The 14792-nt window shown below is 38.5% G+C and overlaps 1 protein-coding gene across 1 annotated transcript in view; it reads left to right on the top strand.

Moving 5' to 3' along the window:
* The first annotated feature begins 6182 nt into the window (after window positions 1-6182).
* The window catches only part of THADA (THADA armadillo repeat containing), a 285790-nt gene continuing 277180 nt past the window's right edge, over window positions 6183-14792 (top strand). The window contains exons 1-7 of the mRNA XM_090281217.1: window positions 6183-6297; window positions 6585-6679; window positions 7383-7513; window positions 8558-8706; window positions 8826-8858; window positions 9108-9156; window positions 12612-12799. Of these exons, the coding sequence (XP_090137343.1) occupies window positions 6222-6297; window positions 6585-6679; window positions 7383-7513; window positions 8558-8706; window positions 8826-8858; window positions 9108-9156; window positions 12612-12799 (721 nt within the window). The 5' untranslated portion in view covers window positions 6183-6221. The remainder of the gene's footprint in view (window positions 6298-6584; window positions 6680-7382; window positions 7514-8557; window positions 8707-8825; window positions 8859-9107; window positions 9157-12611; window positions 12800-14792) is intronic.

Below are 14792 nucleotides of genomic sequence, written 5' to 3'. Positions count from 1 at the left end.
TTGATAAATATTTTTGAATAAACGGGGGAAGACACTCTCCTCTTATAAACTATGAGGTTTCTCACCCTGAGCAGAAATAATTGTGTAAAACTTCTGACTTTTATTTGTATATTTAACATTTTATTTTGTCATCTTAGGCCCTAAAAGTCAGAGCTCATGCTCAAATCATTCACCGTGCCTCGAGGTCATGGGTAACTTTTATACAATGACAGTATCAGTACTCAGTGACACTTGGAAAGTCACTGTCTGACCCTAGGTCACCTCCTTCAGAATTTAACATTAAACCCATTTAGTACTATTAATTCCTAAGCTCTTGTAATTACGGCATTGCTTCATTCCGTAGGAAAGTGTCACCACACACTTGTCCCCATTAGCATATAAAAAGGATAGTTTGGAATATAATGGAAAGAGCCCTGGACTAAGCATCAAAACCACTGCACACCAGCCATTTGTTTCATTTGAACACGTTTCATCAGTATAATGAGAATCCCAGTCCTGCATGCTTCACAGTCTGTGTGAGGAGTAAATAAAAACCACTGGGGTTGAGAGGAGGGACCACATGTGTTCCTCCCTAGTCCAGGCCAGCTCTGGGTGTGGGAGGTAAGGATGGAGTTCTGTAGGTATAGAAACTTTGCTCGAGGGACTAGTGTGAATGATGGTCTCTAAGGAGAACATCCTGATACACATGCACTCCAGTCTAAGGCCCTCTGAAGTTTGTTCCTCCTCCTGGAATAGCACAAAAGTTTCCTGCATTCTGGGGTGCAGACAGTATGGTTTATTTATTCCAAGAATCCTCATCTCCAACCCTTCTTGCTTGTTTGTGCTGTGAGAGCAGGAAGAAGCATCTGAGTTTGGATGCATTTTTCACACTTCTGTGGGATAGCACTTCACTGCCTGAATTCACCCATTCCCACACTACTGTGCCGCCATAAGAAGACCAAGATAATCTGGTCCAGGCTTAGCCTGGGCTAGGACAGCTGGGGCAGCTCCCACCTTGCCTGAATTGTACTAGCCTCACCCCAAGAGACTGTAGCTGTCGGCTGGCCCCTAATTCATCAGAACCACGTGTGACTGAAAGGCCGTGATAAAAAAAATGTGGATATGCTGAGGATGTGGACACAGCTCAGTACTCAGGTGCCGGAGAAATACAACTTAGAGGAAGGCACTGCAGTCCAACTAGGGAAGGAGTTTGCAAGAAGTACAACCCAACCTGGCACTGTATTGAGGTTAGAACTTAGGTGATCACGTGATACACAAAACCTACCACTTCACTCACTGCGACTTTGGCTAAGTGGCCATTCTTCTTCTGTTCAAATCTGGTTAAAAGCATGGACTGTGCCAAGCACCCAGTGATCCACCCCGAAATCAAGGACTGCAGCCTTAATTCCAAATTCTCCCCTTGTATTGGGGTCTACCTGGGTACTTCCAGACAATCTCATCTCTTAATTTAATCACACCTGTGAAGTCCATTTTACCAAATAAGATAACACAGTCACAGGTCCTAGGGTTACCATATGGACATCTTTGGGAAGACTTTATTTAGCTTACCACATGAACTTCTTTTGCCCTGGCAACCTGAGATCAGCTCTTGGTTGGTTGCCTTCTTTCCTGGAGTGTTACCTTGTATGAAAAAGTACACCTCATATTAAAGTTGGTTTTCCTTCATCTCCCCTTGCCTGGATCAATAGTGTGATTAATCTGTCATGTATTTGGAGTATTTTTTTTAAAAAAACATGGCTTACTAAGAGATATTATCATGTATGGTATTGGCTTGTGAATTATTATAATTCCTACAGCAAACCTGTACTAAATAATTTGCTGACAAAGACAGAGCCAGTTTCTGGAGCATAATTTTGATGCCTTTCTCAAACAAAAGTTACATATATGCAAATATTTATGTGTACTTGGTTCAAGGTACAATGTATTTCTTACTATCAGTCCTGGTCAAAAATATTACAAAAACAAAGCTGTAGAGAAAGTTCTGCACTCATCAGCTGAAATGAGCAAGAAAGTTCACAGCACCATTCTTAGAGCAAACACTGGAAACAATTCAAATCTCCAAAGGAGTAGAATGGATAAATCAATGTGGTACATTAAACAATGGAATACTAGATAAAAGCAGAATAAAAGAAATACAGAGTTGCTTTTATTGGATGAATGCCAAAAGCAATGCTGAAGGAGGCAAAGTCCCAGAGAAAACAATTCCAAGAATAAAGCTCAAAATCAAACAAAATGTATTCTATAGTGATACATACACACGTGGCAAATCAGTGGAAAACAAGGGATTGTGAAGTAAAATTCAGAAAATTAATGGTAAAAACTTAAGATCATCAATGTGACCGAAGATTTGGACAACTGGAATGTTTCTCGGCTAATATCCAAGTTAATTGCACTTGAACAAAATCATCCACGTTTATTTCCAGATCTTTTCCTCTGTCCCAGCTCCCTGGGTAGTGTTCGACATCTAGTTATTTTATTTTTAAAGGTCTGAATCATTGGACAATTTGCATTGTCTGTGTAATATACATATTCTAATTAGTGGGCAACTTTCAAGGGCAGTGTTTTAGCTACGCTCCCGCAGTAGCGCTCATTATCTCTTTGCTGAGTGAATCAATGCACTTCGGCGTACGTTAGCATTCAGTACTTCCCATTTTCGTCAAAATTCTTATTGTGGCTTCGGTTCAAAGCCCGCCCCACCCCCCTATCCTCTCTTGCAGGCTGTAAAATTGTCAGGCTCCTCGCTCCGGAGACCTGGATGCAGTTTCCTCCCATTCTCTGCGCTGGGCAAGCCGAATGAGAGAGGAGTGGAGTGTCGGAGTGGAGGGAAAGTGTTTCCCACGCAGTCAAGTGTGTGGAGGCCACAGGCTAAGTAGTCCTAAGGCAGAGTCCCAACCTGCTGGGTTATCCCCAGCGCTGTAGGTGAGGTACCGCGCTGCTTTAAAATCGGAGGCGAACCAAATCGACTCTGTAACACCCGTTTCCCTGTGACATCACGACCTTCCCGGACTCCTGAATGGAGGATCGCGTTAGCTCAAATCTCGCGATGACTCCTCCTACAGGTCCTCTCGCTTTGCTCCTTTCGCCGCGACCCGGTAGTCGATAGAAGACCACGTTGAGAGCCATAGACACATCGTAGAACTAGACTAGCTTCCGGGACTCATCTTGACGGCCGCGACTCTTCTCAGACGCCCACGGGCACGAGGTTTGGCTCTCACGCGTCTCGTCTGCCGTACCCGCGGTTGCGCGCGACTCTCCATCGCTAGGCTCGGCCGCTTTGTCAGAGGCTGCCAGGTGATTCACACCAATTCCCGTCTTTTAGCGTCGCGAGAATTTGGTGTCATGAAACAGATTTCCGGTCGCTTAGGTCTCCTTGGAGACAGCATTCTAACCGATTTTTTTTTTCATCTGTCAATCCACGGACTCCACGTGGTTCGAAAATTGCCTACAGAATGTTTGTGGGAGTCAGTCAGAAAGGTGTCGATGGAGTGAAGTAGCGTTGAAAAGGGAAGCAGCCCGGAGAACAAAGGAGGAGTATAATGTGCTGAGCATCTTCTGGCCACTTAAGCAGTGCCTGACGGTGGGCATGGGGTTTTCCCCTCTTGGGGAGGCACACCTAGTTCATCCGGACAAATGTTTAGGCATCCGTTGAGCACGCATAAGCATCGCGCTTTGTGTGTGTGCGTGCTGTCACGAAGTTTCCAAGATTAAATCCTGCTGCAAACTTGCTCACCATTCACCAGGGAATAGTCTCCCCAATGATCTGTCTCTGCCTCTTCTAAACTTTGTACATTGGTGGCTTCCCTAGGAGGTGATCCCCAATTATTTCCCTAGATCTAATTATGTCACTTTTCAAATTCTCTCCCTTGTCTATGCTTTTCTAGCTGTGTCCATTGTCATTACTATTTTCTGTCCAGAGGTTTTTCACATGCCATCACTACTCTGATATCTGATTTGGCAAATGGACCATAGTTCATCAGTGTCTGGACTAGCTTGTCACTTATATATAGAATAAACTAGTTACTAAGGAGGCTACTCTTCTGCCATTAAAGGCATACATCCCTTCTAGAACAGCTCTGACAAGTGTTTGTTAATTAATTCATGTGTTTACTCACCTACTATTTACTAAGTACCCACTATGCATCAGGTACTGTTTTAGGAATTGAGAATTAAAACAGTGGATACCCAGACTGAAGTTGCTGCCTTCATGGAGTTTACAACTAGGGAACTCAGACAATATACAAATAAGTCAGTGTCCTTTGAGGTAGTAGTAAGTGCTATGGAGAAGAAGTAATGGAAATGGTGTGTATTTGAGTAAGAATGGTGGCATTTTAGAGAGAGTGGTCACAGAAGGCTGTTTTAGGAGGGGTTATTCTAGAAGAGACCCAAAGGAGTCAGCTTTGTAAGGATCTGATGGAATGAGCATGATCAGGATGTGCAAAACCCCTTAGATAGGAGTAAGGGCATCAGGAAGAGCTGATTCCTGAGATGGTAAAGAGAAGATTAATTTGAAATGAAGTGCAGGGAAAGTTAGGGCCAGGTTATTCAGGGCCTTGAAGGCCAAAGTCTCACATTTGGATTTTATTCTAAGTGTAACTGGAAGCCCTTGGGAAGCCCACGAGTAATTAGATTTGAGTAGAGTTTTTAAAAGACTGTTTGGATGATTGTGAAGAGAATGCAGTCTTTAGAAGCAAAGGTAGAAGTGAAGAGACCAGTTAGGAGGCTATTGCAGGAGTCCAAATGAAAAGGATTCATTCCATTTCTTTTTAGATATTTCTGATGTTAGGGATTCTCTGTTTAAAAGGCAGCCCAGTCCATAGTTGGAACATGGAATTCTTCCTTTGCACTGAGCTGGAATCGGCCTTCCTGAAGCTTGTACTTTTTCCTAGTCTTATAAGGAGACAAGAGACATCTACTCCCTTTTTCTCCTAATTAGTCCAGCAGTCATTTAAAGCATTTGTCCTGTCCTCTTTTCTCCAGGCCACCTTTGGTCGCTAAGCTGTTCCCTGAAGGAGGGGCTTTCTAGGCCCTTCAGAAGACTGGTTGGTCCTTGGTAGCTCTATCATTTATTATAGATCCTTGAGATATGGCTGCCATCATTGTATCTAATATTCCACATGTCACCTGGCCTGTGGAATGACCAAGGGGTCATGCACTCCCTTAATCTGCCTGACTTTTAAAGTGCCTTTTAGCGGTCATGCTGTGCTGTTGGCTTACATGGAGCTGTTTCAAACCACATAGTGAGCTGTTGTAAATTACATTTCACCTCCCCTTGCCCCCTCATCCTGTTTATTATGTTTTTCTAATCTAAATGCAGCATTTCACATTTGTTTTTGTTTCATCTTGGTGAGTTTATTCTAGTTCATTGGGATGTTTTTTTAATCCTGATCCCATCGTCCAACATGTCCTCCCGGCATAGTGTCTTTTATAAATTAACATGTACATTTTTTTATATTTTCACTATGTTGTATCCTCTAATTGTTTGCATCATGTACACTGCTAAAAATGCTAACTGCACCAAGCAAAGAACCCTGTGTGGCATTTCCCTAGTGACTTCTGTCCAGATGGCCTGGTACTATTAGTGTGTATTTTTCTAGTACATTTATTCTGGCCATTTTGAACCCTGTTAACTAAAAACAAACTCTGTTTTTCAACTAAAAGCAAACTCACAAGGACAGTATGCAAAAGTTTATCAAATACTTTACAGAAATCAGGATACAGTGTGTTATGACATCTCCTGATCTGTCAGTCTAAGAAGTTATTGAGGTTGGTTAGATACACTTTATTTTTGGAAAAACCGTCCTGGTTTTTGTTATTATTAAAATGAAGGTTTGCTGTATTTTAAAATTCAAAGACTGGCTTATAGAAAGTAAAAGTAACTTTAGACAATAATAAACTCTTCTTGAGCTTAGAAAAGTTTTTCTTTTTCAAGGCAGAAATCCTTAGACCAGTGGTTCTCAACCTATAGCAACTTTGCTCCCCAGGAGACATTAGGCAATGTCTGGAGATATTTTTTGGTTGTCACAACTTGGTAGGAGGAAGATGCTACTGGCATCTAGTGGGTAGAGGCCAGGGGTGTGTTAATCGACCTACAGTACACAGAACAACAACCTGACAGCAAAGAATTGCCTGGTCCAAAATGTCAGTAGTGCTCAGGTTCAGGAACGCTGCATTAGACAATGCCTTCACTCTTCTTTCTTGCAGTGACTACTATTCTATTTAAAATGGTTGTAAAGAAGAAGAAAGAACTACAAGTTACCGCATTGACCATTTGTCATCGGGACCTTGAAACTTTGAGATGTAAGTGATTTCTGACTTTATTTCTTTTCTGGATTGCAAATGGAGTATTTTTATATCTGGGACTTCATATTACCTAGAGTTCAAACTTTTGCTATTTATTTTTTTAATGTTCTTTATATTCAGTTTGGATGTAAAATGGTTTTCTTAAAATTCTACTTCAGACTAAGTTCTGCTTGTTTTGGGGGGTTATAAATATTTAAATTTTATAGACTGCATGACAAAGGCAAACTCACATCCGTATATTGTTAAATCACTGAAGAAGTCTTTTGTGTGTGTGTGTTATGTAGCTTTGGCTGATGTAGATGGGAAAAATCTGGCTTCTTTGCTGTTACATTGTGTCCAGCTCACTGATGGAGTGTCACAGATCCGTTCTGTTAAACAGGTAAGGCTGAGTGAGTTGATATTGGTGGATGCATTTTTGAAGATTATTATGGTGTTACGAACTTTTAAAATTAATTATAATGTTTGGCTCCTGATTATTTAATATCATTGTGTCATCAAAGAATATGTTTTTCTTTCTGTTTATTGTATAATATCTTTTTATTTAAAGTAGCTATAGAAGCCATATTCTGGCTTCTACCACCATTGGAGCTGTAAATAGTTATGATAATGAGAAAACTGTACCTACCTTTTGTGGAGATAATGTATTAAAAAATTATTTGTGTTAATCTGAATGTTCAAAACTTTTTAGCAAGCATATTAAAAAGTTAATTTAAAATGTAAAGACTGTCCTTACTAGATTTCAGTATTAGGATTTACCATTTGAACTTGCATAATATTTTTTTGGAATACAATTAAATAAATGTATTATTGATTTTTCAATAGTGCTACAGAATTCCTGTACCTTCAGCCATTGATAGGTCTGTAATTCTCAATGAATGTGGGTTTGGATGGTAAAGTGGGAGTTGGGGATGTGTGTTAAAAAGGTTAATACTGAAATAGGTGTTTAAATCAATATCCTTAACAGTGCAGTGTGGAAAATATTTCACATTATAATTGAGAATTAAAAGAGTATTTGAATCCATGTTACTTTGTTATCCTTAATATTAGAAAAAATTATCAAGGCTAAATTTTTTGAATTATAGATTGTGCCTTTACTGGAGGAGGCAGCGAAAAATGGCATGTGTGATTCCACTATTAGAAGTTGCTTGGATATTTTAGCAGGCATTTACTTTTCTTTGAGTCTAAAGAATCCCTTAAAGAAAGTCTTGGCCAGGTAAGGAGAAAAAGGAAGGGAAGTGGGGATTATAAATGTTTGATTTGATCAGAAGTAACCAATGTTAATAATTCTTCCTCTGGTTTGGTTTTATACTTGGGACTATATTTGTTTATCCACCAACATCACACTTTTATTCACTATAGTTTGATATTGTGGTTTCATTATATTTTAGAGTTAAGTCATCCTTCCTGTGGCTTTTCTTTTTCCGAATATTTCCATTTTTTATTTATATTTTTCCTCTAGAAAAACTTTAGAACTGTTTAGTCATATTTAAAAGAAAAATGCCTACTGGTTAGATTTAGATTAATCAATGTAAAATTAATTTATCCATTCAATAAATTTTTACTAACTACCTACTATGTGTCAAATATTCTTCTAGGTATTGGGGATACAGTGAATAGGAGGTTACATTCTCAGAGGGAGATAGAAAATACACAAAATAAAGAAGCAAAAGATATAGGATTAGATGGTATGAGTGCTACGGAGAAAGATAAAGCAGAGAAGGGGGAAAGGGACCTCCAAGGATGGGTTGAGGGCTACAGTTTAAAACAGAGTGGTAACTTTACAGATCTTTGCTCAATTGTTATTGATAGAGTGATATTCAAAATTGACCCAAAAGGTGTAAGGGAGTGATTATTGGGTATATTTGAGGGAAAAGTGTGCCATGTGGAGGAAATAGCAAGAGCAAAGGCTTCAGCATGTTATTGGAACAAAGGAAGGCCTTGTAGCTAGAGTTAGTGAACAAAGATTAAGATGAGAGGTAATGCTGAGGCCAGATGGACAGTGTCTCGTAAGCCATTGTAAGCACTTTGGCTATTACTTTGACTGGGAGAGACATTATTGGATGATTGTTGGTGGAGGAAAAATATGGTGTTTTGGTATTATCACTGTGGCTACTCTGTTGAGGATAGTCTTATTTTCTGGCAGAATTTTGAAGGTCTAGTTCAATAGTCCTTCATTTGCAATGATTCCCTCCCTCTCTCACATATCCTGGTACTACAGAGTTGTCAAGATTTTTAATATTTGCTTTTTTTTTTCTAGTTCACTAAATTGCCTGCATGAATTTTTTCTACCTGAGGCCATACAAAGTTTTACTTCTCGTCTTCAGGAAGAATTGAAGACTACTGATCTATACTCTTACAGGAAAGTAATTGACAATATATCTTCATGTATGGAGAACTTTAACTTGGGTAAGCCAGCTCTCTTCTAGTACTTTTTCTAGCTAACACCTATCATTACATCATTGTTTTTAAATAATGTTAATTTTGGTCCTGAAACTTCTTACCAGTGTTAATTTTTTCTCACACAGGTATAACAAGTGTTAATAATCTTCTTGAAAATGGTAAGTCCTACTATTTTATTTTATCCTGAGAGGTAACTCCTTGTATGAGTCATTTTGGAACTGGTTCTTTTTAAGTATCTTGGCAGTAGGTAGAGTACTGCAGATAACTAAGGTACATCATGTTCCTTCCTTTTAAATTTCTACTATGATTTCATTTTAGGTAACAGTAATTTGAAGTATTTTCTTGTGCTGAAGTTAAAGTTCACAGTTTTTCAGTTCTGGTTTGTCATTATATTCTTCTTGTTTCAGTGCTTCGTTTTCTACAGAAGAGTTTAATCAAAATCTCGGAAGAAAATAGGCAAGTGTTACATGTTGCCATGCTTGTGCATACTTGTCATTGCACGTGTCTTTGTACAGAGGAAAGTTTTAAAAAGTTCTGCAATGTTTATTAGTTCAGTTTGTTTATTAGATTTCACATATGAGTGAAATCACATGGTATTTGTCTTTCTCTGATTGGCTTATTTCCCTTAGCATAATGTTCTCCAGGCCCATCCAGGTCCATCCATGCTGTTGCAAAGGGTAAAATTTTTTTCCTTTTTATGGCCGAGTAGAATTCCATTGTGTAAATGTCCCATAGTTGAAACTCATAGATGGAGAGCAGATGACAGCTAGTAGGGGTGGTGGGAGAGGTTAAGGGGTGGAGGGACTGAGCAAAGAGGAAAAAGGACCCATGGACATGGACACCAGTGTGGTGACTGCAGGGGGAGGGGGTGTAAAGGGACTAAATGGTAGTGGAAAAAGGTACTATAAAAATTAAACTAAAAATAAATAGCATAGCTAAAAGAAAGAGGAAAAATAAATAAATTTACAATGTGCTTTTTTTCCTATGCCCCTCCATTAATATTAAGCCTAATTACTTAAATTTATTTTTAGAGGTTTGATATTTAATTTTTAAAATCAAATTATTATGAGAATGAGAAAGGATATGTTCCTTTTTCACAGCATCTTGTTCTTACTTTGTGGATGAAGTACTCTCTGTTATCTCTCTGAAGATATTAGTGACAGTTTTTTAAGGTTTTTTATCTTTACATAGCTTCTATTTCTTCCTAGTTCCTTTTTTCTGTTTGCTGCCATTCATCACTGTATTTATTGGAAAAGCTTTCCTCAGAAGTCTGGTGATCCTAGGCTGAGCACTTATATTAAAGAATGGGGCGCTGGGAGCTGATTTGAATCTCTGTGCACATGGGTGTGGTTGATTGCAGGATTTTTTTTTATTAATTTAATTTTTATTGATTTTTAGAGAGAACCAGAGAGATCGATTTTTGTTGTTCCACTTATTTATGCATTCACTTGTTGATTCCTGTATGTGTGCCTACAGGGGATCGAACCCACAACCTTGGCATATTGGGACAATGCTCTAACTGAGCTACCTAGCCAGGATTTGTTTGCATGTTTTATTGTGAGTTAGTTTAGCTGGGTTCTTTCTTTTGGGAACCCCTGATGTTAGTATCTTTAGGTCTTTTTGCATGGGTAGTGGATTCACCATGGAAGAATGTTCCAAACCATTGGTTTGATAGTCTGATGGCTGAGTCTGAAATGGCATTTGGCATTCATTTTGCATATATTTACCTAATTCTTCTGTTTGCAATATGACATTGCTGCCTTATCTGTGTGTGCTGTCCTCTTGTCCAGGCACCTGATATTTTACCTTCTCTAGAGGTAAACCAGTTGTTTGCTGGCTTGGAGGTATGATCCAGAGTTTTTATTTTTTATTTTTTCAATGAATTTGTTGCCATCCTTCCTGTTTTCAGCCCTACATTTACTTATCTACATATCAAACATACCCAGTGCCCACAATTTCTTAGCCTTTTGGGCCTGCAAATCGGGTTGCTTCTGGGTTTGTTCTCTGGCTTAGTAGTCCTCTTTCTTGATTTGCTAAGTCATTTACCACTTCTCCATCTGCTTTGTAACTTCTACAATTTTATTATAGTCACATTGTCTATTTGTTGTTCTTGTGTATTTATATCTTTTTATGTTTTGAATCCCTTGTGTGTTGGTTTAGGGAGGTTCTGGGGGAGAATAAAAGTAATATCTGTACACCATCTTTAAACCAAGTTCTCCTGTTGCCTAAGGAGGAAAAGCTCTTTCAGTCACCTTTTAGGCTCTTCCTCTTTTTTCTCTTAAATGTGGGTCCTGTGCCTTTTATTCTCTTTGTCCTGACTACTTAATATCATCCACTTCTTTGGTGTCAGCTGTCATCTCTGTATTTAGGAGACCAGATTTATCCCTCCAACCTAGCCCTCTTCCCTGAGTGGTAGGTTTATATCATCAGTTGTCTCCTAGACATTTTAACTTGGATGTTTTACACATGCCTCAAACTCAAAATGTTCAGAAGAAAATTTACTCTCTTTATCCCTCCTCACAACCCATGGTGACCAATATTCATTCTTTCTCTTTGAATTTGCATATTCTAGATGCCTCAAATAAGTGGAATACAATCTTTGTCTCTTTGTGTCTGGCTTATTCAATTTTAATATTTTAAAGGTTAATTCATGTTCTAACATGTATCCAAATTTCATTCCTTTTTATGGCTCAGTTATATTCCATGGTGTGTGTGTGTGTGTGTGTGTGTGTATATATCACAATTTGTTTATCCATTTATCTTTTGATGGACATTTGGGTTGTCTCTACCTTTTGGCTAATGTGAATAATGCTGCTATAAACATTGGTAGGTAGACAAGGATCTGTTTGAATCCCTATTTTCAATTCATTTGGCCATATACCTGGTGTAGAATGCTGGATCATATGGTAATTCTGGGTTTAATTTTTTGAGGACCCTCCTGTTTTCCCTGACTTATGTTTCCATGTTATCACTCTGTGTTCTTCTGTTTTGAGAATAGCCTGAGAGGAGCAAGAATAGAAGCTGGGACACCAGTTAGGAGGCTATTGCAGTAATCTCAGGGAGATTACTCCAGGCCAGGAGTAGCAGTGCAGGTGGTCTGATTCTGGATATATTTGAAGAAAGGTAGAACCAACAGGATGGAATGAGGAGGAGAGGAGGAGAGGATGATTACAAAGTTTTTAGATAGCGATTCCAGCAGGGGGAATTGGTTGAAGATAAGTTGAAGATAACTTGAAGATAAGTTCAGGTGGTTTGAGATGTCTGTTAGACATCCAAGTGAAGATATTGAGTAGGAAGCTTCACATTCTACAAGTCTGGAAGTAGAAATACAGGTCTAGGCTGAAGATAACATTTGGAAATTGTCAGCATATAGATTATAATTTAAAGCTAATGAGCTAGATGTGATCGCATCAAGGGAATGAATTAGATGGACGAAAGAAGAGGAATAGGGTCTGAGTTGTGGAGAGCTCTTGACATAAAGAGCTCAGGGAGAACAGTATGACCTAGCCACGGTGCCAAAGAAGTGAAGGTGAAGTAGGAGAAAGTCTGGGAGAGCCTGACGTCATGGAAGCCAGGTGAAGAAAGCGTATCAAGGTTGTGGGAGCATTCAAGTTTATAAATTGTGTTCTTCATTTTAATTTGCTATTTTTACTCTTAAGAAAGTGAAGTGAGGTTAATCATTGCTGTGAAAGAGGGAAATGTTGAGGTACGTTAAGAAAGTTGAAAGTTCCCAATGATTGTCTACGTAATTGGAGTATTTATGGGAACAGAAGAGAAAGGCATATATGTCTGCTGTAATCTAAAATTGGTTTTGGCCCTTTGATTGAGGAATGTATTGCTTTTGAAGGTGGATAGAAATGGTGACATTTTTATTTGAATTTTTTTGTAATAATGTCTTTTCTTTGTTGTAGAAAATTTGCTGGAAATCATATTGTTCAAACACAGTTGATGAATGACTTATTGGTAGGCATTAGAGTTTCGGTAATGTTAGTACAAAAAACACAAAGCCTCCAGAGAATTCATTTGAAGAGCTCCAGTTCTCCAGCATGGCAGAGTATGTGTGAATTGCTGAGTATTTTTACCAAGTTTTTAAGTGATGGTAAGTATAAAAACATACAAATAATGGTTATAATTGTCACTCATTTTTGCTAATAATGGCATGATGTATATGATACTTAAAAGAGCTGTAGAACGCTCCTCCCTCAGCCCCTTAAAGTGGAGAAAGACCTGGGATTACAAGGTTTTAATGCTTTTTCTTTCAAATGTACCAATTCAGCAAGGGATAAGGTTGAAGGCTTTTCTAAGTATATGTGTGTGTCTGTTTGTATTGTATACAAAGAAGAAAACCTAACAATCTTGGTGTTGAAAGGCCACAGACTTTAAGTAGCAAAAGAAAATTCTCAAGAGGAAATTTCCAAATTTGGAAGGAAGATATGGAAAGGCTGGTGCAATACATATATTTCTCCTTAGCAGCAGGTATTATCTTAAAATGACTGTAGTCTTTGTGGGGCTAGTCATTATGCCTCTTTATAGCTCATGTGTTACTTCTATCCATATGAATTGTACCACTGGGAAAACAAATAGTTAATGAGAAGACATGTGTTTTTATAAAAGTATTTCAATTAATAAATTAAAATGAAATGATAGATTTAGAATCTTACCATTTTGTAACTCCCAATGAACTGATGTAGGCATTAAGCATCAGAGTTCCTAACGTTACAGAAACAGACAACCAGACAGCATGTGCTCCTTAGAGTTCTGCTTTGACCGTCTATAGTCTGCTCAGAGGGATTGTACTTGAGGCTCGTCCTGTTTCTAAGTCATCTGCCAACTTACAGGAATTACAGAGGACAGAGGAGCATGTTGAACTGCACCAGGTGTGAACAAATGCAATATCCAGATTGTGGGGGATTTAACAGGTCTGAAGGCCAGGGTTCTTCAACAGAAAAATTGTAACAAAAGGAAAGGGGCGGAGATGGCACATGTAGATTAAAAGACACTTAGACACGTATCAACTTCTAAAAAATAGACAAGACTAAGCATTTAGGGCTGCACATTTGATCAATAAAACTATTTTTTTGAAAACTAAGGATGTTATTATTATGAAAGGATAATGCTTACTCAGGGTAAGAGAAAGTGGCTTGTGGTCGGGATGAAACACATGGATGAGGCTTCTGGGCTGGGTAGCCAGGTCTACTTGCCATGGATGGTGGGTACAGGATATTTGCCTTCTAATAACTCATTAAGCTATACATTTGCTTTGGGAGGTTTTCTGTATCTCTGTTTTATGTTACCTGTGTTTTATATTACAATAAGATTAACAAAAGAGTGATACTTAACACGTAAGTATCTACATAAAAAGTTATTTACTTTGTTATCCTTTACCTCCCCTTTTATATGTTAATATATGTATTAATATTAACTTCGTTAAAAAAACATTAATGAGATCTGTTCAGAGCTCTTACTTGTAAAGAACTGTCACTGACTCTGGTTTTGCTAGGCTGATGGGAAACAAATAGTAATCTCATTGTTTATATGTTTTTAACTTTGGTAACTACTGGAAGTCTTAGCTAAATTGTCCAATTAGTCTTTCTTCCTTCCTTCTTTCCTCTCTCCCTCCCTCCCTCCCTCCCTCTCTCTCTTTCTCTTTCTCTTTCTTTCTTTCTCTCTCTTTTTTTTTTTGCCTAGGAGCTCAGATAGGTATTAAAAGGGAAATAAAGTTACCCTTATTACCATCATTCACAGACATCTTTTCTGAGGATATTTGTTTTTAAAAGAGAAATTTGTTAAATCTAAAAAAAAAAAAAATGACTAATTGGTAAAGTGCATAGAGGACATGATTTTAATATGAGGCAGCCTCTTCTCTGGAAAGTTGATGACATCTAATCAGTGTTATTTTCCCAAGGATTTTAAAGCTTATGTATCAGTAAGTGCTTAGCTGTAACAGAAAACTGAACTTCAGGGACTTAAGCAAATGTGCCTCCCTTCCTTCCCACATAACAAGAAGCTCAGAAGCAGGTGTTCCAGAACTACTGTTGGCAGACTAGGACCCACTCATTTTTGCCTCTCAGCGCTGCCATCTTAAGCATGTT

This window comes from Furipterus horrens, unplaced genomic scaffold (assembly GCF_987537825.1).
Source record: "Furipterus horrens unplaced genomic scaffold, mFurHor1.1.pri manual_scaffold_6, whole genome shotgun sequence".
Taxonomy (NCBI): domain Eukaryota; kingdom Metazoa; phylum Chordata; class Mammalia; order Chiroptera; family Furipteridae; genus Furipterus; species Furipterus horrens.
The sequence above is the reverse complement of the archived record's forward strand: the minus strand, read 5'-3'. Positions and strand labels throughout refer to the sequence as shown.